At 44.4% G+C, this 27,386-nt stretch overlaps 2 protein-coding genes and 1 pseudogene across 15 annotated transcripts in view; 1 reads left to right on the forward strand and 2 right to left on the reverse strand.

The window, feature by feature from the left end:
• The window catches only part of SRRM1 (serine and arginine repetitive matrix 1), a 29,378-nt gene extending 27,567 nt beyond the window's left edge, over positions 1-1,811 (reverse strand). For 12 of the 14 annotated variants that reach the window (XM_060141052.1, XM_060141051.1, XM_060141050.1 and 9 more), the window contains exon 1: positions 1,744-1,811. In XM_060141052.1, the coding sequence (XP_059997035.1) occupies positions 1,744-1,764 (21 nt within the window). In that variant the 5' untranslated portion in view covers positions 1,765-1,811. The remainder of the gene's footprint in view (positions 1-1,743) is intronic. The other 2 variants (XM_060141046.1, XM_060141036.1) reach the window with 1 other exon arrangement.
• A 7,603-nt stretch (positions 1,812-9,414) lies between these two features.
• On the forward strand, positions 9,415-14,771 carry LOC132515589 (A-kinase anchor protein 7 isoforms alpha and beta-like). Its single transcript, XM_060141958.1, has 2 exons — positions 9,415-9,490; positions 14,554-14,771. Exons 1-2 carry the CDS (start codon positions 9,415-9,417, stop codon positions 14,769-14,771), a joined length of 294 nt encoding a protein of 97 aa, XP_059997941.1.
• A 252-nt stretch (positions 14,772-15,023) lies between these two features.
• LOC132515590 (zinc transporter SLC39A7-like) lies at positions 15,024-24,583 on the reverse strand (annotated as a pseudogene).
• Between the last annotated feature and the right edge of the window lie 2,803 nt (positions 24,584-27,386).

Raw genomic sequence — 27,386 nt, forward strand, 5'->3', positions numbered from 1 at the left:
GTGTACATCAGAAATGATACACATATGGTAACTGGCATGTGGCAGAAGTCCAGCAAATGAAAGCTACTATTTCTACCTTAACTGAAAAATTCAGTTTACTACCTGAATGACAGTGTACTAAAAGGATAACTGCCCTAATATCTTTTAACTCAGAGCTTAAATCCAATCCAATCAACTCCTCTAGGGAACTGTAGGCAGTATATAAACACTGCACCCTTTTCTTCCAGATTTTTACCAACACTAAAAGCAAACCTCGTTTTTAAATTTGTCAGCCATCTTGCTCTTTTTCTTTTGGAATTCCTTTCCATAGGAAATAAAAAATCAAAAGAATAGGCTGTGTTTCAAAATATTCCATTCAGACTACAAGAAATATTGAGTATTTACTACAAAATACTTTGATAGAAATTACAAAATGGAGAGTTCATCTGCAGTGTGAAAATTTGATAAACTCAATTGAAACTATCATTACATAAATAACCATAGTACTGTTTGCATAACCTAAGAACAGTCAAATAACTGTCTGCGTTAAGTCAAATGCCTGTAATAACACTCAAAACTTTAATGAAAACCTAGTTAGCACATTTAAAGTCAACTGAAAAGGAATTTCAATGCTGGTTTTGGAGTGTCTAGAGCTATCTTTACTAAAGTCTCGGTCTTCCCCTCTTCTAACTTTTCCTTTAAGAACACACATACAAACTGCATATTATATGCTCAGAGAATGGAAAGAGCCAACTTACATGACATATAGATTTTGACTTAGACCAACTGGTCTCTATACGGTCCGTTCTGCATTAAAAAGAATTTGCAGACTCTAGTCCTATTAGTGTCACTTGCCCACCCATCTAGACCTCGACTGGGTGCTCATTCCCTACAGGAGTGAAAAAGGGGACGAACAGGCTCCAGCACGCGCCCAATAAAGCAAGGGCCCTCAGGGGCAACTACGACGAAAAAACGTCCCCGTCTGCAAGTGAGGCAACTTTCCTCCAGCGGACTTTCAAAAGAGTAAAACAAACGGGGAGGGTGAGGGGTGAGGGACGGTGAGCGGGAAGAAGAGTTGATCCACCCCATTCCTCCGCCTCCATATACGCACATACTTTCTGTTGCACCCTCTGCCCCGAGAGTCTCAGACTCAAACGTTCTAACCACAAATTATCGGCGTTACCCTCCCTGAAGGGATATCAAATTGGGCGGGAGCTCCCGCGAACTCTGACCCCTAGCCTTCGCGAAGGCATAGACCAGGAAGGGGGGGGGTCGGCGCCCACTTTCTCAAGAAAAGCGGCTTAACGCTCCTTCCGGTCCACGCTCTCCTGGGGCGGTACCCCCAAACCCGTCCTCCCCAGGACCCTGCAGCCGCCGGTCACCTCAGGGTTTCCCTCCGGCCTCCCCCCAGGGACTTCCTCCTCGCGGGTCCGCTAGGCCCCAGGACCCGGCGACGCGCACGGCTCGGCCCGCAGGCCCCGCCAAGCAGGCGGGCGGGCGGCGAGGTACCGCTTCGGGCCATTCCCGCCGCCATTTTCCGGCGACCGTCGCCGCCGCGTAGTGGGGGACGATTCCGGAGGAGGAGACTGCGCAGGGGCGCACCGGTCCCCGCCGTAGGGCAGAGGGGAGCGTCCGTTGGCACCAAGGATCCTTAGGATCTTCGAAGCTTCCGCTCGCTGGCTACCCCGTCCCGAGCTCAGGCCTCCTTTCGGGCCTTACCGATAAGCCCCTCACCTCACCCCAGATCCCCGCGTTCCCACTTACGCGGAAGAATCCCGCGTCCATCTTGCTGCCTCGCTCGGAGATCGCTCCCTATCCCAAGATGCACCGCGCCGCCGCGACGGAGGGCGGGACCGGCAGGGAAAGCCGAGCGCCGGGACGCAGAGCGCGCCGCTCCACCCGACCCACCAGCCGACACGAGGCCGCGCCTGCTCAGTGTGGCGAGCGCCCGGCACGCGTGCGCACGCGCGTTCAAGTAGGCGGGCTGCTACCAGGCTCAGAACCTCCCCAGTGGCCAGTCCGGGAGGAAAGCCTCGCGATCGCAACCAATGAGGGGGGGGCGGCGGGGGGGAGACAGAGACAGAGAGAGGACAGAGAGAGAGAGAGCGAGAGAGACAGAGAGAGAGAGAGACAGAGAGAGAGACAGAGAGAGAGAGAGAGAGAGAGAGAGAGAGAGAGAGAGAGAAGAGAGAGAGAGAGAGAGAGAGTGTGTCGTCGGGTCGCCCCGCCCTGCGAATCCTTTTGTGGAGCTCAATCGGCCTTGTTCCCGGAGCGTGAATTGACCCATCCTACCACCCGTAGTGGCGGAGGCCTCCCGCCCTGTGGGGCCCATGGAGCGATTGAAGAGAAAAGCTGTTACCTCAGAGTGACGCTAGTGGGGCCGCCCGTGTCGTTATGAAAGTTGTGACTGTGTTGTTTTTACGAGTTTACCAGTTACGGAGATCGGCCCTGAAGTAGCCGAGCTATGCAGTATGAGTGAAATCTGCATTCTGGCCCTGCTCTCGGCTTTCCGTCCCGTCTCCGCACAACTCCTTAGCTTTGGGGAGAAGCTGGAACTGTGGTTTAGATGAATTTCGGTTTCGGCTGCCGTGTCCCCACGCTAGCGGGCAGGAAGCTGAGGAGAAACGTGGCCCCCGGACAGAGCCTGACGGAGAAGCGGCCTGCCTCCAGGCCTCGGGGCCCTCGGAGCCCTCGGCCTCCGCCTCGGTGGCCCAGCTCTGCCTCCCCAGCGCCCTGCTCCGGCAGCGAGGGCTCCGGCATCGGATGCCTTCTGCCAGACTTGCCCTAAGCGCTCTCTTTTTCTCTGAGAGGGAGCATGTGACCGTTCTCTGACCATCTTTTGTAAAATACCCCCCACCACACACGCACACGCAAGCACTCTGGCCTCCCTTTCCTGCTTTTTGTTCATAGCGCTCATCTTGAAACTATGTGTTTACACTTGTGGAATACCAACTGCCTCCTAACAACGTCATAGATTTCCAGCTCAGGTCTCTCTCCCGAGCTTCAAACATGTATCGGCAGCGTCCTCCTGGACGTTTCCACTTGGATAGACGGCTCCTGGTTCCTCCTCCTGTCTCCCGAAAACCCTCCACCCCGCCAAAAACCGACCCGCTCCTCCCAAAGTCTTTCCTGCCTCGGTTGATGGCAGTATCTTTCCTTTTCTTTAAGACACAAGCCTTGGTTTCGTTCTTGACTCCTCTTCCTCTTATATCCCGGTTCCAAACTGTCAAGAACCCGTTCTGCTATCATCCCGCTTCAAAGCACTGTCATCTTTGGCCTGAACTTCTGCCCTGGGCTCCTAACTGGTCTCCCTGCTTCTGCCCTTGCCACTCAGCATCTATTCTAAATGCAGCAGAGTGATCCCGTTAGAAAACCTTAGGCGTATCATTCTTAAGCTCAAAACCTCCCTATTAACAGTCCCTTATTTTTCTCAGAGCAAAAGTGGAATCCGACCTGATGCTCCCCTATTTCTTCTTTGATCTCATCTAGTACCCTAACACTGGTCACTGCTTGAACTTCTTAAGCTAGCTCCTGCCTCAAGACCTTTGTAGTGGTAACTTTTGCTCTTCCCCCCAGATAGCTACTTGCAAATTTCAAGGTTTTACTCAAGTATCACTTACTCAATGAGGCTACCCTGACTGCCCCATTGGAAATTGCTCACATACTCTCTCTACAACCCTGATGTCTCTCTCTCTCTCTTTTTTTTTTTTTTGGCTGCGTTGGGTCTTAGTTGTGGCACACACCATCTTTTTGTTGTGGCTCGGGGGCTCTTCCTTGCGGTGCGTGGGCTTCTCTCTCGTTGCGTTGAGCAGGCTCCAGAGCGCGTGGGCTCTGTAGTTGCCGCACACGGACCTAGTTGCCCCATGGCACGTGGGATCTTAGTTCCCTGACCAGGGATTGAACCCGCGTCCCCTGCATTGGAATGCAGATTCTAAACCATTGGACCACCAAGGAAGTCCCCCACTGATGTCGCTTAATCTACTGTTTTTCCCCATAGCATTTATCACCTTCTAGTATTTGTTTACCTATTTTTAATGTGTTTGTTATCTGTTCCCCACACTAGAATGTAAGCTCCATAAAGTCAGGGCGTCTGTCTTTTTTGTACACTGATATGGCCCTAGCACCTAGAACAGTGTCTGGCACATAGTACAGGCTCAAATAAATTTTGCTGAATGAACAAAAGCTTTGCCAGAGGGTCGAAGATGGGGAAGTAACTGGTTTCCACATAACAAGCCAGTTAACCAGATGGGACTATGAAATCACAATGCACATCTTATTACTATTCTCGATGATTCTGATTAGTCGTTCTGTTTTACCCTTCCTTCACTGTTTCTGTTCTTTTGCTGCCAATCTTGTAAATGCTGGTTTTCTTTCTGGTTCTGTCATTGACTCTTTTGTCATTTCCCTCAAAAAAGGTGACCTATCCGTCCTCTCTTGGTTTCAATTACCTTTTTGTCTCTCAAACCTGTATATATCGGGCACAGGTCCACCCCAGACCTATATTTTCAACTTCCTGCTGACATTCGCTTGGATGTCTGTAGGCACCTCCAACTGAATTCATCTACCCGTCTCACCCTCTTTTCCCATTCTCAACGAGTGAGCTCACGTTTCTCCTTGTCATCGTTCTTCTCTTCACACTCTATAACCATCACATCTTGCCTTTTCACCTCAGTCAACTTCTTTCTGGCCCCGTTGCCTCTTGAATTCAGGCAGTTTGGGTTATTGTCTGGATCATTGCACTGACCTATTAACCATTTTCCCTGCCTTCAGGGTTGATGTCTCCATCCTATATCCAGAGTGATTTTCCAAGATGATAATCTTGATTCTTTCACTCCCTTGTTTAAAACTCATCGGTGGCTTCTCAGTTGTCCTCCAGATAAAGCCCAAACTAGTTACTGTGACTTACAAAGTCCTTTATGATTTGTCTACTGCTCCCTTCTCCAGACTCATCTCCTGAGTTAATCTGCTCCCTCTCCCCGTGTCTCACTTCTTTTTTTTTTTTTTTTTTGCTTTAAGCTTTAATTAAATATCACCTATTTCTGTGATAGCAACATCTATATAAATAACATGAGGCCAATAAAATTGCATAGGATTCTGAAAGTCAAACTAGTCTCTATCTCCCTAGTATTGTCACAACACTAAGAAGCCAAAAGGAGAAGAAACATAGTATCAGGAGCAATTTGTTTTGTACATCTCACATGGTACAGTTTGTGATAGGTTTATGGAAAAGTCAGGTTGCCCTTCTTTTTTTTTTTTTTTTTTTTTTTTGCCGTATGCGGGCCTCTCACTGCTGTGGCCTCTCCCATTGCGGAGCACAGGCTCCAGACGCGCAGGCTCAGCGGCCATGGCTCATGGGCCCCCAGGCGCTCCGCGGCATGTGGGATCTTCCCGGACCGGGGCATGAACCCGTGTCCCCTGCATTGGCAGGCGGACTCTCAACCACTGCGCCACCAGGGAAGCCCGCCCTTCTTTTTTTTGACATTTGTTTTCTTTTATCAACATAGATGTCGGTTGCTTTTTTTTTAATACAGCAGGTTCTTATTAGTCATCAATTTTATACACATCAGTATATACATGTCAATCCCAATCGCCCAATTCATCACACCCCCACCCCCACCCCCATGGCATGTCTCACTTCTAAACTGCAGCCACACTGAACTACAGACACGAGTCTAATGATGAACAGGTGAGGTTTCAAAAGTCAGTTTTTTGCCTGTAAGTTGGTAAGCCAAAAGAGACTAAGAAGTGACTCAAATGTCACCTCCTCAGGTGAGACTTTCCTGAGCAGCCTTCCAGAAAACAGCAGAACCCTTGTCACCACCCATCCTACCTTGCTTTATTTTTTCTTCATAGTACCTGACATTGTTATCTATTTTGTTTACATGCTTACTGTCTTTGCCCTCTTAAAAAAAAAAAAAAAAGCTCTATGAGGGCAAAAATCTTGGCCATCTTGTTCACCACCAAAGCCTTAGTGTCTGAACAGTATCTAGCACATTCTTGGAGGTCCATAGATATTTGTTGAATGAATGTATGAGTGAGAGTCTAAGGCTCAGTCACCAAAAGCATTTCTACCAATGAGTGAGTCTGGTCTTTGAAATATAACCATTGATTCTCTAAGGAAAAGTTCACATTGAAAAATCTGCTGAGGCAGAGAAGGCTCCTCCCTAGAGGTGCAGTGGAGAACTACAATACTTGGCAGTGAAGGTATTTGCAGACACCATCTCCTGTAAACTCTGATTCTGTGCAGATCAAAATGGGCCTTAAAGCCAAGAAGCCATCCCCAGGGTGGCTCTTTGCTATACCTGGTCTTTAAGTCCTCAAACTGAACTTCAAACAGCTAATAGGCATCCAGCCTTGCTGCTGATCCTCTAGGTATAGGCTCCATTTCCTCTACTGCTTTTCCTCATTGCTTGTTGATTGCTGTTAATGGTATAGGGGTTTCATTTGTTGCCTATTGTCCCTGTCCTCTAGACTCACTCCTACTGAAAATACATTCACCGCTGTGCTCAGAGACACTTTCCAGAGTAAAATGTATCAGCTTTTATCCATCAGTCATTTTTATCTCAGTTATGAGATTATTTTAGTCTATAGCTTGTTTGGTAAATTTGTTTCATTTTGAGATTGATGAAGAAATGTTTTGGGAATAAAGGAAAATAAAAGCTTAGTTGAATTTATCAATAATAGATCAAGCTGTCAAACTATAAGAAGATTTCTGTTTGTGTTTGCATATATAAATATCTAACGTAAAAGACATAGAAATAACAACCTGGGGTTTTCTGAACCTCACACTTTCCTAGTCTAATAGCAAGGCTCACTAGATGGCGATCTACCCTTTCAGGATAATATACCTCTTTGGCCAGGACTTGTTTCTAGAAATAAGTAAACTATCACAAAGACATATGGTTTGATTTATTGTTTTTTACTGAGCCCTTACTCTGTGCTCAGCATGGTATTCTTAGATATAGTAAGAGATACAAAGGAAGTTTAAGACAGTCCTCAGAGAACTTATAGCCAGAAAGATAACAGCAACAGGCAAAGAAGAAAACTGTAACTGTCTGCTTTCTAGCCCTTAGAAGCTCCCCCACAGATACTATGTTCAGACATTGTGTCGGCACATTTTTGAAAGGAGGGCTTGAAGAACAACAGAAGTGTCCGTCAGATGGGAAATAGGAGCCATAATTAGGAGAATTCTCTTTCCCATCTATGTTTTCTTGTGTTTCGATGAGAGTATCTTTCTTTTATGTAGGGCCTCGAAATAATAGCATTTACCCTTTTGTGGGGCATACTATGTCAGGCTTTATGTTAATGCTTTAAACGCCTTAGATAACTCAGTCCTCGCAATAATACCTAGTAGGTTGTTATGGGCTGAATTTTGTCCTCCCAAAATTCAATGTTAGAGTCCTAACCCCAGGTACCTCATAATGTGATTTTATTTGGAGATAGGGTCTTTAAAGAGATAATTAAGTTAAAATGAGGTCATTAGGTGGGCCTTAATCCAATACCATTGGTGCCCTTACAAGAGGAAATTAGGACACAGACACATATAGAAAGAAGAACATGTGGCCATCTACAAGCCAAGGAGAGAGGTTTCAGAAGAAACCAACCCTGCCAACACCTTGATCTCAGACTTCTAGCCTCCAGAATTCAAGAAAAAAAATGTCTGTTGTTTAAATCAACCAGCCTGTGTTAATTTGTTGGAGCAGCCCTCACAAGCTAATGCAGAGGTATTATCTCCATTCTAGAGATGAGTAAAGTGAGACTGAGGAAGGAGAAGTTAGTTGTCGAAAATCACACAGCCAGCATATAACAGAACTCAAGTTCAGGGTTTGGTTTATCACTGAGGGCTGAGACCACAACATTACAAACTTGACACTGAGGGAGGGAATGTAGACAGACCTTATCCTACCGGTCAGTGAGTAAGCAAACAAGCCTCCTCAGTCTGGTCAGTGAATGCCTCCCAGTCTCACCCAGGCGAGAGGAAGGGAAAGCCAGAGAAGCCTGGCTCAACTTCCTTCACCTTTGGGCTCAGAACTCTTCTGGCAGTGGTGGCCATAAGTGGTCAGTGATGCAAATCATTCTTGACTTCATTTAAAATGAGCCACAACTCCTGTCGTTCTAAGAGGTCTTTCTTTTTTCTCTTTATGCCCCATAACCAAATTCCCTGGCTGGGCAGGGTCCTTATCACATTGTCTTGTAAATGTAGGGCTGACTAGAAAACAGACACAGGGAAGTCAGCAAATATAAATTTGGATCACACACCTTCCTTTCGGCCTTGGGGAATGCCTGAGGGGTTGTGGTCCAGTGACCCATGGGCAATGGATAAAGACATTTAGGCCAGGTGTAGAGTGTATGAATTATGACTTGACCCACTGCTTACATCCCAAGGAGGGTCACCGTGTCATCAACAAATCAGGATTGTCTAACTTAAACGAACCTACAACCAGATGAGTGGGGGTGGTAGAGCCAGCATGTGCACTAATCATATCTAGACACCTACTCCCACAGTAGGAGTGCCTGTCATTCCTCCACTCTCCTAAGGTCCAGGCAGCAGCTGGAAAAAGGCTGAGGAGCTTCCATACCCGCAAGGCAACTCATGGACCATCACAGGCACCCAATATAGGTTGAGATGCTATGGGCTTCAACCTCATGCCGAAGAAGTATGTGTAAATGTAAAGTGAATTAATAGAAATGTTAGTCTAGAATAGGTAGATTAGACATTTTATATTGGAAAGTCTTTTGTTATATTAAATAATCCTATAATAAAAAATATAAAAATTTTAAAAGGCTACCTCTTGTTTGTTTCTATTTCTTATATAAAGCCAACTAAGTGAATACAAAACAATTCACTGCACAGACACTCTGTGGTTTGACACCCTAGAGTTGTTCTTTCCTAGAGGCTTAATTTTTATTTCCTGAACATTTAAGAGACACACCTGGACTGTTCTTCCTGCTTCACCCCAAGCTCCTCAAGATGGTGAATCTGGGCAGCCTGATTAAAAAAAATGTAGATTCCTGGGCCTCACCCCCAGAGTTGCGATCTCTGTGGAAGGCAGGAATCTGCATTTTGAATAAACATGCCCAGGAAATTCTGATAGGGAATCTTACTTTGGGAAACACCATTTTGATTTTTCACTAAGAAGACGCTGAGAGCTGATTCTTAAAGCCAGAATCCTCTGCTTTAGACTCTCAGGATAATTTATGTCCCATTACCAGTTTTCCCCTGGTAAATCTTTGCAGAGCTCCACAACGATAGGCCAGTGCTTACTATATCCTCCAGAGGCTCCTTCTACATATAGTCCAACCCTCACTCTCCCACAGCTTTCTCTTCTTGTGGAGTAAACATAATTTCTCCAGGGTGGCTCTGGAGGGACTGCGGAGCCATCAAAGCCCCCTGTCTCAAACCTCAGAGAAGACTGGGGGCCTCTGACCCAGATAATGGACCCCTCACAGTTGCAGACCACTGCCAAATACCCCCTTTCAGTTGTGACTGGAAAACTGTGTCCACCTCTTGGTGAGTATAGAGCCAAAAGACACAACAAAGCCAAAGATCAGAAGAAAGGATTTATTACTTGCAGCAAGTAAGGAGAACACACTGGGGATCTTTCCTAAAGCAGCATCTCCCAGAACAGTAAAGTTGGGGAAGTTTTAAGCTGAGGGTCCATGCATATTTATGAAGGGGCTTGGACAGTTGACAGAGTCCAAACTTTAGTTGATTGAAGTCACCAGGGTCAGGAAAGGTCAACATCATCGTCCCTTAGGTTCCGGTTGATCTGGTGGTTGAGTGCTTCAGGCTAACCTTTACCACTGAAAGATAACTGGGAGTCTTCACAACTGATATGTTATCTTTGCTATTGTTACTTCTCTTGCCTGATAGCAGGTAATGTTTCTGCATTCTTTTGTTCCCTTAAAATCATTAATTACTGAGACCTGTTCAAGGGCAAGCATTGTAGCCAGGATTAGATCACAAATGGCTTAAGCCAAAAATGGCTTCTCTTGGGCTCCCCTGGTGGCGCAGTGGTTGAGAGTCCGCCTGCCGATGCAGGGGACACGGGTTCGTGCCCCGGTATGGGAAGATCCTACATGCCGCGGAGCGGCTGGGCCCGTGAGCCATGGCCGCTGAGCCTGCGCATCCGGAGCCTGTGCTCCGCAATGGGAGAGGCCACAACAGTGAGAGGCCCGCGTACCACAAAAAAAAAAAAAAAAAAAAAAAAAAAAAGGCTTCTCTTACGTCAAGAAAGCCCCTACCCTATCTGCTCACATAACCAAAGCCCCTCAAAGTTTGGGGCAATCTGCTGTTGGTCCCTGACAAGGACCATTGCTAGCTGTGGGAAATGCAAGAGATGAACTGTAGGAATAAAGTGGTCCCCAATTTGACCTGCCACAAGCCCAAGCTGCCTCTGGATTTTCCTGATAAGGAGGGGTTACCTGCTATTCTTCAGGACCTAGTTTATCAGGGTCTGGTCTTCTGCTAAAGTTTGGGGCATCACTATTGTAAGGCCAAGTGGCCCGAGGCAGGGGAACACAATCAGATTCACAGGTTGCATCAGACCGAAATTCTCCGGACCACCCATTTCCAGAAACTGCCCTGGAGACATTCTGGACCACCCAGTTCCAGGAACTGACCTGGGGACTTTGAACCCAGCCCAGCCTTCCCGCCTTTCGAGGGGCGGGACTAACGGTCCCACAGGATACCCGAAAAGACCACCAAATAAGGAATACCCTGCGCCCTCCCAGATTCACCACACCCCTTTCCCTTCTTCCCCTATAAAGTCTTGCCCAACCCTCGCCCGGGTGCGACTTCTCTGGCCCCATTCTCTCGGACCAGCGAACCTCGCCCGGGAGCGTTCCCTAATAAAGCTCACTTGAAGCTTTCCTCTGTTTCGCGGTGCCGTTTGTTAAGATCCGACCTTACAACTATCAGCTCTCTAAGAACGGGTGTCTCAAGTCTGAGCTCCACTTGACAGTCTTGTTTCTGGGAATATTACCCCCAAACTGGGTTTGCCTCTTGGTGGATGTCAAGCCAATAGACACAACCAAGCCAAAGATTGGGAGAAGGAGGGATTTATTATTACTTGCAGCAAGTAAGGAGAACACCGGGGATCTTGCCCAAAGCAGTGGCTCCCGAAACAGCAAAATTGGGGAAGTTTTTTGTTTGTTTGTTTGTTTTTTAATAGGTGAACCAGATATTTGCATGTTTGATCACATAAAGAAAATATCCATATAGTTAAAAAATGTTATTAGTTGTATAGTGTAGATGCCATATAACAAATGTCTACGGGGTTCATCTGAAATTCTTTATAATTTCAGAATATAAACCCAAGTTAGGGTGAAAGCTACTCTTTCCGCAAGCACTTATGTACATCTTTTAAGATCGTCTAGGACAAGTTTGTAACGATAATAATACCAAGAATAACGATGATGGTGGTAACAGCTCACATTTATTGAGTTTTTAGCATATGTCAGAGCTGTTCTAAGTATTTTACATGAATTTATTTAATCCTTACACCAACGTTATGAAGTTACAACCGTTACCTTCAAAACTGGGGAAGTTTTAAGCTAAGGGTATATTCATATTCATGAGGGGGCTTGAGCAGAGGAGAACTCAGCATAGAATTGGGGCAAAGGTTAACAGAGTCCAAGCTTTAGTTGATTAAAGTCAGGAGGATCAACGTCATCCATCCTCCATGTGGGTGGGGACCTTACTTCCTGCAGAACTCAAAGATATATTATTATATATAAGATCATTAATTACTGAGACCTGTTCAAGGGCAAGCATTGCAGCCATGCTTAGATCACAAAATGGCTTAGGCCAAAATGGGTTCTCTTATGTTGAGAAAGCCATTCCTGCTTCTCTTTCTCCAGGGACCCCCTAACCTAATCTGCTTACAAACGTTGCCTTGAAGTTCAGGGTTATTTCTCCAGGATATCTGAACCTCTAGAAATATTCTACCACATTGATAGATGGTCCTCTGTGATCACTCTGGTGTGAACTGAAGGCAGATCACTTTCCCCCCTGCCCCCACCCATGGACATTTGTGAATCCAAACATGTGTATTGTGTCTGCCATAAACTTCTGACTTGTGATGCCATCTTCCTGGGAAAGGGAAGTGTTTGAAGCTTTGATTCACAAAAATTGGGTGGGAAAGAAGGGTTGAGTCCTATTTAGATCTCTTGGGTTGTTATGAAGGTTGCTAAAGAAAATTGGGTTTTATAGATAATTTAGTTAATAGCATATGTTCCAAGGGAAAAGGCTTTTTAGTGGGCCAAATAAAAAAATTTGCTCCAGGGACTTCCCAGTGGTTAAGACGCTGTGGTTCCAATGCAGGGGGTGAAGTTCCATCACTGGTTGAGGAATAAGATCCTACATGGCCAAAAGATTAAAAAAAAATTGCTCCATTATGGAAAAAAGAAAATGGATAGATAATCACTGTTTGATCAGATAAAGAAAAAAGGATTTCTAGACTCTTGGTAGAAGATGCTCAGACTCTCAGATAGAAGTCAGTTGGGTAGGTGAGTAGCTAGTTTCCAGAATAAGTCTTAATCCCATTAAAATTCATCAGAAACTTGTTTTAAACATTTTATCAGAAATTTTACTTTTGTTTTTCCTAGAGGAAAGCTGTGAATTAGATCCCACAGAAGCATTTTTCCCTAGATCAAGTTTGGGACAATTTATCTTTTACTATGATTAAATAAGTTTATATTTCTAAAATGTTTAACATAGTCCTTGGTATATACAAAACTTTAGAAGTCTTTGAGAGAGAGAAGAGGAAGAGAAAGAGAGAAGAAAAGAAGAAAGAGAAAGTTATTAGAAGCTACATATCTCTCTTTTTAAGCCTTAGCGCTTAACTCTTGTTAAGAAAAACTTCAAAATTTGGAACTAGGCTAAAAGGAATTATTGCATTTCTTTTTAATATTCTGGGGTATTGCCTAGCAGGTCCTATCAGTGATTATCCAGTTCTTTAGAGGAGTGTACTTTCATTTCATTTATTATTTACTATTGATTAAAACATGTAAAAACTCTGAAAGCCTAGATGTTAATTTGTAGAAGACTGAGAGCAATGCAAATGCTTTTTGTCCAATGGCAATACAAAAAAAATTTTACCAGAAAAGATAGCCACAAAGATTATGGTTTTATTGCCCTTTGGGCATTAATTTGTTTTCCCTTTTTTTCCTGATTTTCAGTCTTTCCTTCTCTCTGTTGAGATGATATCCATTGATCTGTTTTTTTTGTTTTGTTTTGTTTTGTTTTTTCCCCTGACCACACCACACAGCGTGCAGGATTTCAGCTCCCCGACCAGGGATTGAACCCAGGCCACAGCTGTGAAAGCCCGGAATCCTAACCACTAGACCACCATGGAACTCCCATCCATTGATCTGTTTCTAAGTTCACTGATCATTTCCTTGGTTGTATCCAACCTAATGTTGATCACATCCAAAGCGTTTTTGATTGTGGATACTGTATTTTCAGTTTGGGGATTTCCATTCTTTCTTTCTTTTTTTTTTTTTTAATAGTTTCCAAATCTCTCCTGAAATTTCCTATGTCTTCAGTCACTATGTAGATCTTCTCCTGTAGACTCTAACAAATTTATCAGTTTTATCTCAAATTCTTTGTCTGCTAGCTCCAATGTCTGGGTCATTTGTGGGTATCTTTATACTGACTGATCTCTCTCTTTATTACAGGTCACAGTTTCCTGTTTTGTTGAATGTCTAATAATTTTATTATGTATTTGACATTGTGGATGATATGTCATAGAAACTGTATTCTGTTATCTTCCTCTGAAGAATGTTGTTTTATTCTAGCAGGCAGTTAAATTACTGACAGATCACTTTGACCATGCTTTGTTAGGCAGGTACATTTCAGGAATTGGGGTCTCACAAAGAAAGGAGAGAAATAATAGGGCAAAAATAAGTTTTTGAAGAAATACTAGCCAAAAATTTGGTTTAAAAAACAGTACCCAAAGATCCAGGTAGCTCAACAAAACTTAAGGAGGATAAAGTCAAAGAAAACCACACCTAGGCACATCATTATTAAATTGTTGAAAATCAAAAATAAAGAGAAAATATTTAAAGCAGCAAAAGAAAATAGTTGCATTGCAAATAGGGGAGCAGTGATAAGAATGACAACTGATTTCTTATTGGATTGGAAGCTAGCAGATGTTGGAACTACATCTTTAAAGGGCTGGAGAAAAAAGAAAAGTCAACCTAGAATTCTATATCTAGTAAAAATATTTTTCAAAACTGAGGGTGAAATCAAGATGTTTTCTGATAAATCAAAGCTGAACCGATTTTTCACCAGCAGACACTCACCACAAGAAATTCTAAAGGAAATTAAGTAGGTTGAAAAGGAGTGATAACAATTGGAAATTTAGATCTATAGAAAGGAAGGAAGGGGGGGCTGAGTTCCCTCCCTGTTGGTTGTTTGGCCTGGGGTGACTCAGCACTGGAACCCACAGGGTCCTTGGTGGGGCTGGTGGTGGACTCCAGGAGGGTTCAGGCCAGGGAGGGCTTCCCAGAACTTCTGCTGCCAGTGTCCTTGTCTCTGCAGTGAGCCACAGCTGACCCCTGCCTCTGCAGGAGACCCTCCAACACTAGCAGGTGATAAGAATGGAGGTGAGCCTGATGATGCTGAACTGGTAAGGCTCAGTAAGAGGCTGGTGGAGAATGAGGTGCTCAAGGCTGTCCAGCAGTATCTGGAAGAAACACAGAACAAAAACAAGCCAGGGGATGGGAGCTCTGTGAAAACTGAAGAGGCTGATAAGAATGGCACTGACAGTGGCAATAACAGGAAATGAGACCTGAAGGCAGGCAGGCCCCCGCCGTGAGACGCATCCGTGAGAAGCATCCGTGAGAAGCATCCCTGCTCCCTCTGCCCAGTCAATGGGCTAATCTGCATTGTGCTAAGTGTGTGTCTCTTGTCCAATCTGTGGAGATTGCCTAATGCTTTCATGATTGATGTGTTTGCATTCCTGAAACACAACAGAAGAAAAATGGAGTGCTGGGACTATCAGAGGAAATTAATTTATGAAGGAAGAATGGCACTGGTTTCAGTTGCCCTCAGCCGGGGCTGTGGGAGAGAGGAGTTTGTGTTATGCCTCGTGGACTCAAATTAAAGGCCATGGAAGGGGCCTTGCTGTAAATGGAATACTGCCATTTATATTGCTTAGCAGGGCATTTGACTACTTTATCTGAGGCCAAAACATACACAGAGCTAACGAGTGCTACGATTAAAATGATCACTGTTGAAATTATTATCCATATAGTTAGTCCATAATGTTTCATGTTTGTCCTATGTGGGCTGTTGCTATGCAGTGATCTTGTTTCATGTAAATGATATATTTTTGGTGAAATGCAACCTTTTCTATAAATGTGGGCAGCATTTAAAGGTTTCTTTTTAACCCTCTTTTGATAAGTCGGTGTGCCATATTGAATGTTTTTCATTGGCATTTGCACATAAAATGTATCATATAATTTTTTTCCCATAGGCCAGAAAGCTATTGGAATCCAAGACTTAATTAATGAAGCTTTGTGCGAGAGAGGATGGGTCTGCAGTCCAAAGTGAAACAGATAAAGCAACTTTTATTAAAGCCTGAGACTCAGGCCAAAATTAGGAAGGAGCTTTTTGAAGGAAGTTTCATTAACAACAGTAATGAAGGAAATGGTGTTGATTTCAGCGCAATTTTGGCTTAAGCTCTACATTGCTATTGTGGTACCAGAGTTTATGAAGTCTTTTCAGCTCATTAAATAGCTCTTTGGTAAATATCGAAGAAGTGTTCTGATAGAGTCTGCACAACAGCAAACCAACACTGGTAAGGAATTAACAATTTCTTACCAAAGAAAACTGATTCTGCACTGTTATTTTTAAGCTGAATTTGTGTTTTAGGATGTTTATCTCTATAATATCGAAATTCATTTTATAGAAGGGACTTCTTAATTAGCCATTGTGAGATGTTCCTTGCTTCTTAGCAAATAAAATATACAGACCGTGGAAAATCATTTACAGACCAAAAAAACCAGTATTTTAAGGGTAACTTGTCTCCTGTTGACATGATTTTTGTTGTTGTTAAATCAAAAGAAGCATTGTTCACATGTATCTATGCCTAGTGTTACTTTTAATGAGACTTTGAATGTTTATTGATCACCAGTACTTGAATGAACATTTTTAAATGTAATTATTGCAATCACTGGTTAAGAATGTTTTATAATGTCCATATGTGTTATTTTTCAATGATCAAAATGTAATTTGCTTTTTCATTTCTTAATGAATGTTTGGGATTTTTATTTTCTACTTTTCAGAAGATAAGCCCCAGGTCTTACTGTATCCCTCACAATCTGAATTTGTTTGCACTGGTTCATTTCTAAAGAAAATTCTTGAAAAATTTCCCTCCCATATGATAATCACTGGTAACAGCTTTTCTATAGTCAGTGCAAAATTACTGCTACTAAGAGATCATGATGGAGGGTGAAATTATTAGAGATCAAATATGTAATCATTTCAAAGATAAAATCCAGTTTACTCATGGATTTTAGCTATTTTTTCACTGGGTAAATTATGCTACATTTATTTATAAATGAGTTTATGCATTTTCATGCCTCCTAATAAAGGTATTGTTTTCCTGTAAAAAAAAAAAGGAGAGGAAGGAAAGAAGAACAATGGGAATGGTAAATAAGTGGATGAATATTTAAAAATACAACTTTTTGTTCTTTTCTTAAATTTCTTGAATGGCAATTGACTTTAAGGCAAAACTAATAACAGTGTAAGTTGGGATTTTTTTTTAACACATGTAGACATTAAAATATGTGGCAATGACACAAAGGACAGTAGGGGTGTTAGTGGAATTATACCATTGTAAAGATGTCAGTTTTCTCCAAACAGATTTATTTTTATTGTCCATTACCCAATAAAAATCCAAACAGAATTTTTGAGGAAATTGCAAGCTGATTCCATTATTTTTATGAAGACAAATGTCCAAAAATAGCCACTGCTAAAGAGCAGTTTAAGGTGGGAGGCCTTGACCTCCTGTATTAGTTAAGAAAATGCAGTATCTTAAGTGAAGTAAGTCAGAAAGAGAAAGACAAACACCATATGATATCACTTATATGTGGAAACTAAAATATGACACAAATGAACTAATCTATGAAACAGAAACAGACTCACAGACATGTAGAACAGACTTGTGGTTGCCAAGGGGGAAGGGGCATGGGAGAGGGATGGATTGGGAGTTTGAGATTGGCAAATGCAAACTATTATATACAGGATGGATAAACAACGAGATCCTACTGTATAGCACAGGAAACTATATTCAATATACTGTAATAATCCATAATGGAAAAGAATGTAAAAAAGAATGTATATATATGTATAACTGAATCACTTTTCTGTACAGCAGAAATTAACACGTTGTAAATCAACTACACTTCAATAAAAGAAATTTAGAAAAAACAACAAAAAAACCAACAACATAAAAGCAAACATATTGACAAACTCACCAAAGAAAACAATAGCATAGAAAAAGCCCACATGTATATGAAAATTTGACATAAGACACAGGCAGCTTTGTAGATATCAGAGAAAGGATGAGTGACACCGAGGCAACTGGTTATGCATATAGAAAAAATGAAATTGGATTCATACTTCACCTTACACATAAAAGTTCATTCCTAATGATTAAAAACTTTCATGTGAAAGGCAAAACTTAAAAAAAAAAAAGCTTCAAGAGCATATCTTTAAGGCCTAAGGATAGGAAAGATTTCCTTAAACAAGATACAAAAACCCTGCTAACTATAAGATAAAAATATGAATAAATTTGACTACATTAAGTAAAAAAATGTTTGTTCATCAAAAGATACCACAAAGATGGGACTCCTCTGGCAGTCCAGTGGTTAAGACTCTGCACTCCCAATACAGGGGGCACGGGTCTGATCCTTGGTCAGGGAACTAAGATCCCACATGCCACATGGTGTGGCCTAAAAAAAAAAAAAAAGATATCATGAAGGGAGTCAAAAGACAAGTTGTAAACTGGCAAACTGGGAGAAGATATTTGCAACAAAATTATTGAAACTGAGAAAAGATTAACATCTAGAATAGATACTGTTACAAACTACCATAAACAAATAAGAAAAAGATACACAACCCAGTGCAAAGATGGGCAAAGACTTGAGCCAGCATTTCACAGAACTTATCAACATATGACAAGATGCTCAACCTCTCTAGAAATCTAGGAAATGCAAATTAAGATCACAAGGTACCAGTTTACATCTACTAGACTACTCAAAATTATGAAGTCTAGTGATACAAAGTGTTGAAGATGTGGATTAAACAGAACTCTCATGTACTGCTGGTAGAAGAGGAAATTTTACAAACACTTTAGAAAATAAGTTGGCATTATTGAATAAAATTAAAGATGTGCAAACCTTATGACCCAGCATTTCTATTCCAAACAATTGTATGCATGTACCAAGAGATATGTATAAAATATTCATAGCAATATCCTTTCTACTGGCAAAAACTTGGAGGTAAACCTAAATGTCTGTTATCAGGATAATGGGTAGATTGTAACATGTTTCCAAAGTGGAATATCGTGCAGAAAGAAACAGAATTAGGTACAGCTACATGCAACAAAATAGATGAAACAGAAATATAAAGTTGAGTGAAAAAAAAAAGAAGTTGCAGAAGACTATGCACACCATAAGCTCATTTATGAAAAGCTGGAAAAAACTAGCAAAACTAAACAATGTATTATTTTAGGGAAGCACACATTTATGACAAATTTATTTTTAAAATGAGGAACATTCAGGAAAATGGTTCCCTGGTGCGGGGTGGGTGAGAATAGAGAATATGATAGGGAAAGAACACAGAGGTAGATTATTAAACAGCACTGGTAATGCTCCAACTCGAGTTGAGTTAGAGTGGTTCAGAGCCATGTTTTAAAATGTTACATATTTTATTTGGTATTTTACAAATACAACACAATGTGGGGCAGAAAAACTCCTGGCAATATGGTTAGATCGTTGAACTCAATAGCTGGGATGCAAAAGACAATGGACTCGTATTTTCAAAGTGCTGAAGGCAAAGAACTTTGACACTAGAATTTTATCTCTGGTTATACTGTCATTTATTTATTTATTTTTATTTTTAAAATAAATTTATTTATTTATTTTTGGCTGTGTTGGGTCTTTGTTTCTGCACAAGGGCTTTCTCTAGTTGCAGTGAGCGGGGCTACTCTTCACTGCAGTGTGCGGGCTTCTCATTGTGGTGGCTTCTCTCGTTGTGGAGCAGGGGCTCTAGGCGCGTGGGCTTCAGTAGTTGTGGCATGTGGGCTCAGCTGTTGTGGCTCGTGGGCTCTAGAGCGCAGGCTCAGTAATTGTGGCACGTGGGCTTAGTTGTTCCGCGGCATGTGAGATCTTCCCGGACCAGGGCTCGAACCCGTGTCCCCTGTATTGGCAGGTGGATTCTTAACCACTGTGCCACCAGGGAAGTCCTATACTGTCATTTAAATACTCGAGGAAAATAAATATTTATTCAAGGTCTCAGAGATGTTGCCATGTAAAGACCTTCTTTGAAATCCCTCCTGAAGTAAGCATAAAGCAAGAAGAGAACTGAATCCAGGAGAAAGCAATGAGATATGGGGAATAAAGGAGAATAAATGAATTAATAAATTTTATTAGTGTCTAAATAGTGATTTCTCCCCTTCCCTCCCTCTCCCCCCTCAAGAAAAACAAAAAAACAAACAACAACAACAAAAGAACCCAAAGGTTGCAAACGTCAGAACTAAACTCTATGTGCTCTTACCTGGTAATCAGAGAAATGCAAATGAAAAGAACAATTAGATAATATTTTATATCTGTAATAATGCCAAACATTAGAAACGCAAGGTACTTCAAAGGGCCAGGAAGGATATGGAGGAAACAGGATTTTCCACAAATTGTTGATGGGGGTAGGCATAAATTATGTGTGCTTTCTCCCTGGCAGGCCTTTTGGCTGTACTTAGTTGAATTAAGCATATCTATGTTTGTCCTGTGACTCACCAATTCTACTCCTGAGTATACATACCATCCCACTCTCTCCACTCCCCACCCCCAAAATACCAAAAAGGTCTTTCACGCAGGTTCATAAGGTGTAAGTTGCAGAAAGTTTATTTCATGCTGTGTATATAGCTGGAGCTGCAGGCAAACCGTGTGTCCCCCGTCAAGGAGGCGGATGAGAAAATGTGGCATTTGATGGCACACTAGGCAGTGGTCAGAAATAACAAACTGGATTTACATTCAGCAGTACGGTTCGATCTTAAATATGTTTAGTGAGAAAGTAAGAAGCAGAATATCTACATGATATTTATGTAAATTTATGTACATTCAAAACATTTATTCTTAAATGAACACTGTATATTTTTCAAGACACTTTCATTCATCCCATCATGTATTCAATAGTATTTTTTTAATACTGGTTGTCTGTCAGGCACCACTCTTGACGTTGGGAATATAGCAGCACACTAAGCAAAACTGTGTTTTTTATGGAACTTATATTCTACTAGAAGAAGAGAGATGACAAGGAAAAATAAATGAGGAACACAGGATGGAGATTGCGGGTGGAGGAGATGTGCTATTTTATACAGGGCGGCTGTGGAAGTCCTCTCTGATAAGGAGACCTGGGGGCAGAAGCCTGTTTTAAGAGGAACAAGACTGGTTATGTGCGGGAAGAGAACTCCGGGCAAAGAGAACAGTATGTGCAAAGGTCCTGAGGTGGGAGAATGTTTGGCATGTTTTAGGACATTAAGGAGGCCAGTGCATGGCCCGAGTAGAGTGAGAAGAGGGAGTTACAGGAAGTGAGAGATGTGGTGGGTGAGGTCACACAGGGCCTTGCAGGCTGTGGTAAGTGCTGAGGGTTTTGCTTGGAACAAAATGAGAATCCATTAGACGCTTTTTAGCAGAGTAGTGAAAACATCTGGCTTATTTTTACAGGATCACCATGGTTATTGTGCAGAGGCAAGACTAGAGGCTGGGAGAGCAGTGAAGAGGGATTACAGTGATCCAGGACACAGTGCTGGTAATTTAGAATAGGGTGGTAGGAGAGATGTGAAAGGCAAATCTTTAGAGAAAAAAGAAAAGCTGCCAGAGAGTATCTTCAAGAACTGGGGATGGGAAATATTTCAAACAAGGTATTTTCAGAAGTGTTAACCATAAAAGAAACAAATTACATTTGTTCCTCAAAAGATACCACCAGGGCTTCCCTGGTGGCCCAGTGGTTGAGAGTCTGCCTGCCAATGCAGGGGACGCGGGTTCGTGCCCCGGTCCGGGAAGATCCCACGTGCCGCAGAGCTGCTTGGCCTGTGAGCCATGGCCGCTGAGTCTGCGCGTCCGGAGCCTGTGCTCCGCAACGGGAGAGGCCACAACAGTGAGAGGCCCGCGTACCGCAAAAAAAAAAGATACCACCAAAAGTAAAAAGACAAGTTGCAAACTGGGAGAACAGAGAGAGTTTTAAAAAGAGCGGACAATTTATTAATAAATGGGTGTGAGGGAACAGGAGGAACCTGAGATGTTGCTGAGGGTTCACTGGGAGGGAAAGACTGGGGAAGAGTAAGTTTAGGTGGAAAAAACAGGAGTTTGGTTTGGTTTATGTTTGGGATGCCCATTAGACATCCAAGTGGAGGTATTGAGGAGTCTGTTGGCCATTTATCTAGAATAGAATTCAGGGGAAAGGTCTGAGGATACACTTTTGGGAGTTGCAGTAGATAGAAGGTATTTAAATCATGGGGTTAGATGAAGTCACGTAGAGACCATAACAGCAAGAGAGCCTGAGACCAAGCCCCGAGACACTCCATTATTTAGCAGGAGGGAAGGTGGTGCGGAACCAGCAAAGAGGCCGAAAAGGAATGGCCGCTGAGGTTGGAAGAGAACCAAGAGAGCGTGGGGTTCTGGAGGCCAAGCGGGGAACCATTTCCAGAAGGAAGGAGCAATAGGCTGTGCCCGACTCTGCTGATAAGCTGATAAAATGAGCGAGGAGGACTGAGTAGTTTTGGCAAAGATAATTTAATGCAATGATGGGGTTGAAAGCCTCACTACTAGAGAGAGCTTTAGAGAGACCAGGAAAAGAAGTGGGTAAAGCAAGCAGAGACAGCACTTTTTTTTTTTTTTTTTTTTTTTTTTTGGTGGGGCTGAAGATACAAGGACTTTATTTCATTACCCCTACTCTCCATTCAAACAGTAATATAGGGCTTCCCTGGTGGCGCAGTGGTTGGGAGTCCGCCTGCCGATGCAGGGGTCACAGGTTCGTGCCCCGGTCCGGGAAGATCTCGCATGCGGCAGAGCAGCGGGGCCCGTGAGCCATGGCCGCTGGGCCTGCACGTCCGGAGCCTGTGCTCCACAACAGGAGAGGCCACGACAGTGAGAGGCCCGTGTACCGCAAAACAACAACAAAAAACCCCCCAAAAAACCCCAGTAATATAAAAAGAATAGAGACACACACACACAAATCAGGCCATGAGATTAGCAGCTAATCCCCCTCCTCCCTGTCACTCCTGGATCCGGTTACGTGATTGAAGTTTAACTGATGTTTATCCTCACCTCCTCCTGCTTCCCCCTCTGTCCAGGGCTCTGGTCTTCGCTGGAGTTTCCACCAGCAGGTGGGAGAAGGGAGGCAGACCTTGGAGAAGCCTGTGTGTGGCAGCTTGGTCCTCCGAGAACAGGTGGGGTGGGGACACGGGGTGGGCTGCCGTCCACTCTCTCTCTTCCAGCCTTCTTCGTGGCCCCAGGCAGCCCTCCAACCCAACAACGTGGTCAGCCCGTGCCTGATGACACCGTCCCTCTAGCCTCTCAATTTCGCCTCTACAGCCCCTGTGAGACTGCCAAACCCTGATGGTCCTCGTGCCAAAGCCTCCGCTTCCCTCAGATACAGCTCTTTCCCTTAGCAGAGCTCCCTGGCCAGGGCGTCCAACCTCCACAGACCCCTGACCTGGAGGAGTTAGAGGCTAGAAGTTTGGGGCAGGGTTGGGGGCAGTTTATCCCACCTGTCACTCGAGTGGACCATCATCACCATATGACAACCTGCCGCAGCATCTCCAGGAAGGGACTGCAGTGGTGACACCTCCCTCAACAGCTCAGGCCACGCGGACATGGTACGTAGTTGCTTTGTAGATAAAGCAGTGAGCAGCAGAGCCCAGCCAGGCCCCGCCCCGCCTGCACTTCACTGCCCACGCCCCTCTTTGAGTTAGGAGCGTAAGGCTGCACACACCAGCGCCCCTATTGCCAGACTGGACCAACAAGGCATAGTCCCCGACTTCTTGGGGCACTTCTTGCAGTGGGACAGTCACTGTGGTCAGGATCTCCAGCCCCCGACCCCCCGAAATGAAGCACCATGGCCAGACCAGCCGTGAGGTTGGTGCCAGTCGGCAGCCAGATTCAGCTACCCCAATACATGCAGGTCTGAACCTGATTTTTCCCCTTCAGAATTCTGAGGTCTCCTGGGCCCATCTTTGCGCCCCGTGCTCCCTCCTCTCCTCCTCTGAGACCCCTCCCCACCACTTCCTTTTCTTCTTCCTCTGAGCTCTGCTTCTCCTTCAGAGGATGCTCCTGTCTTCCACGTCAGTGACTTCCATGTGTGACCCAGAGCACGTGCTTATCCTCCCACCTCGACTCACAGAGAGAGGCGATGGTTCCGCCGAGGACCCGCCATCTCGCAGACAGGACAGGGCCCTCCCACTGTGCTCCAGACAGTGGTAAGAAGGAGGTTCCAGGGCAGGGGGCATGAGGTTGAGGAAGACATCTCCCAGGAGCCCACCCCAAGCAAAACTGAGTGAAATCTGGAGTGGAAAGCAGTGTCAGGGGACCTGGACTCCTCAGGGATAAGGAAGTGGAAGAAAAATGGAGCTGCAGAGATCGGCACTGTGGCCCCAGTGCGTAGGCCGCTCATGGTCACGTCCATGTCCTCTGTGGGAGAGGCTGTCATGGCAGTGGCCATGGCTATGGCCATGGGGCAAATCCTCCATGCTCGTGACCGGGAGTGTGCCCACGCCAGATGCTCTTGTGAGTGTGGCCACGGGCACAGGCGTGACTGTCCTCGGTAGAAATCCACACCTGGGTGCCTGCGGCTGTGACCACAGAGGTTCTCATGCAGGCCTCCACGACCCTCATGTCTGGTCACCAGAAGCCCACGGCCACCCAGGTGAGCAGTCCCACGGCCACCCAGTGCGGGTCCCTGGGCCTCAGGCCACCAAGCTTACCAGAGGGACAGGGACAGTGACTCCACTTGACCTTCAGCTCTATACCTGCGTGGGGTCAGCTTTATTCCACTCATGTCCTCTGTCCACTTCTATGGTCGCTCCTCCATTCCATTCTGTCCCCACCCTCATTGTTCCCAAGACTCTTCCTAAGAGTACGCCGCAGACAGCACTTTTGAAGAATTTTGCTATCAGGGAAAGCAGAGAGGTGGCCCAGTGCCTGAAGGGGCCCGAGTGGTCAATGGAAAGTTTTTGCTTGTTATTTTTAATGAGATAAATTAAATAAATGAAAGGGAGTGTCTATGGTGGAGATGAAAAGTAGGAGTGGCGATTCAGGGTGAAGTGGAAAACGTAAAATAAGAAGGGGCTCACTTGGTCAGAGATGACGGCGCCATGAACTTGGAGAGAATGGTGGAGGGGCCAGGCAGGGAGGAGAAGCAAACACACAGAACAAAACAAAACAAACACCACCCTCTTCTCCCCTCCTTTATTATGCGGAGCAAACTGCCCAATTCACAGATTCTTCCAGTCAAGGTTGTGAATACTGAGACATAAAAGTTTTGTATCTTTTTTACTCCATATGCCTCCTAAGACAAGAGCTGGAAAGCTAGAAAGAATGCCTAAATTGGTTGTTGTATTTCTCTGAGATCAATTAAGGCACTGCAGCATCTTTAAGAACATCTGGGGGCCCAGGTAACATTCATTCAAGCGATTGAGTTGAGGCAGGAAGGGACCCTCTCTGCTACTATCTGGGCTGTGATCAGGTAGAGGGTTTCATGTCACTAGAGACCTGAAGGTCATTCTTGTTTTTACCTGCTTCTCCCAAACGTGGGCAGACAGTCAAGAGGCCAGGACAGTAGTATCTGCTGAACCACAGTAGTTCGCCTCTTTGCCAGGAAATTTTCTGTATGGGGAATGGGTGTCCTGGGACAAAGGGCTACAGAGCTGATACAATGCCCCCCTGTGTGTTCCCATCCAGTGGGCCGGAGAGGATTCCTGGAGACATTTTTGTTGGGTTACTGCACACCCACAAATAGCTACTTAAAAAAAGGAAAAGAACAAAACTTCACAATTAGAGGGCTATTTACAAAAGGCATTTAAAAATTAACAGACACACAGATGCTCCTGTTACTTTTTGCAATAGACTTGAAACTGTTCTCCCAGCCTCCAGTCTCTCCCACACCAATCCGTTCTGCACATTATAGCAAGATTCATCTCCTTAAAGCACAGATCTGATCTGGTCACTTCCACACTCCAGCACCTTCTGTGGCTCCCCATTGCCCTTTATTTATTTATTTAGATGGCTGTGTTGGGTCTTTGTTGCTGTACGTGGGCTTTCTCTAGTTGTGGCGAGTGGGGGCTACTCTTCGTTGCGATTCACAAGCTTCTCACTGCAGTGGCTTCTCTTGTTGCGGACCATGGGCTCTAGGTGCACGGGCTCAGTAGTTGTGGCACACTGGCTTTGTTGCTCCGTGGCATGTGGGGTCTTCCCGGACCAGGGATCGAACCCGTGTCCCCTGCATCGGCAGGCGGACTCTCAACCACTGTGCCACCAGGGAAGCCCAAAGCTGTTAGTTTTTAAAAAGGCAAGCCGCAAGCTGACAGAGGACTTATATCCAGAATACATATAAAACTCTGACCAGTCAGTAATGAAAAAGGAAAGAAGCAAATACAAAAAATGGACAGAAAAATGGAAAGATAACTTCATAAAAGATGAACCCTAATGAAATTGAAATGGCCAATGAACATATGAAAAAGCGATCCGTTCCATTAATCATCAGGGAATACAAATTAAAACCATAATGAGCACCCACTGCACACACATCAGAATGAGTGAAATGGAAGATTCTGAACATATCCTAGTGTTAGTAAAAGATGGGGAGCAGGTGGTTAATAAAAGATGGGGAGGGCTTCCTTAGTGGCACAGTGGTTGAGAGTCCGCCTGCCGATGCAGGGGACGCCGGTTCATGCCCCAGTCCGGGAAGATCCCACATGCCGCGGAGCGGCTGGGCCCGTGAGCCATGGCCGCTGAGCCTGCGCGTCCGGAGCCTGTGCTCTGCAACGGGAGAGGCCACAACAGTGAGAGGCCCGTGTACCGCAAAAAAAAAAAAAAAAAAAAAAAAAAAATCCTACCCATTCTTCCAGGTTCTTTTTAAATACTCCCTCATCAACATTCACAAAGTCACAAAGTCTCTGGGATAAGAGTAATTGGTGGCGACTTTACTTCCTCTATGATTTCACAGCACTTTGGGATCCTGTGATCACTTGCCTGGAAGCATGTGCATGGAAAGAGCAAGAGCTTTGGGGACCTGGGTTCTAGTGCCAGCCACTTCCCATGTGGGTGGCCACGAGCAAGTCCCCCACAGCCATATAGTACTTAGCTACAAGCAACAGGAAGTGACCCTTGATTTCAACAGAAAAGGGAATCAGGTAGTTGCTAGAATTCCTGGAAGGCTAGAACCAGGCTCAGAGATATGATGCCCGGTGTGATGCTTAAAATCCTACTACAGAACTAGTTTGGTACAGATACCATGGCTGATGTTGTCGGGCACAGCTCACATAGTCAACGCCAATGGGCACTGGGTCTGGACTCAGGAATGCCCCTGCCACTGCTGCTAGAATCCCTGATGTGGCTGCCTCTTGAAGTGGAGGGTGCCAACACACCTGCCACCAGAGCAGATCCTGCAGTTCCTATCCCTCGAGGTTGCCAACTTCTGGATTCAAAGTCTGCGGCACAGGTGTCTGATTGGCAATGCCTAGGTCATGTGACCTCCCCCTAGCTGCAAGAGACTCCGAGAAAATGAGTGTCTGGCCTTTCCAGTTTTTATAACAGGAGGTGGTCTTGTCTCTTAAAGTAGAGGACTTCCCAAACACTGGAATGGTCACTGCTGGGGCTCAGAGTAGCCTGCCCAAGATACACCATGATGGCATATTGATTATTTTGAATTAAAGTTACTTGAGAAACAGCTAGTAGAAAAAAAAATGATATTAAAGAAAACCTCTCTGACCCCCCTGTTTCTCCCTGATAGTGGGAAATAAATCTCCCATGTGAAGGTATCCTCCTTATACCAGGAGGATAGAAAGCATCCTTCTCACCAGAGTTAGGGAATTCAAGGCTAAGAAATCTGTATAAAGAAACATTGTTACTTCTTCATTCATCTGCTACACCAAGCATGAGCCCCTTTGTTCCATTGAATC

Source organism: Lagenorhynchus albirostris, chromosome 2, assembly GCF_949774975.1.
Source record: "Lagenorhynchus albirostris chromosome 2, mLagAlb1.1, whole genome shotgun sequence".
NCBI lineage: Eukaryota > Metazoa > Chordata > Mammalia > Artiodactyla > Delphinidae > Lagenorhynchus > Lagenorhynchus albirostris.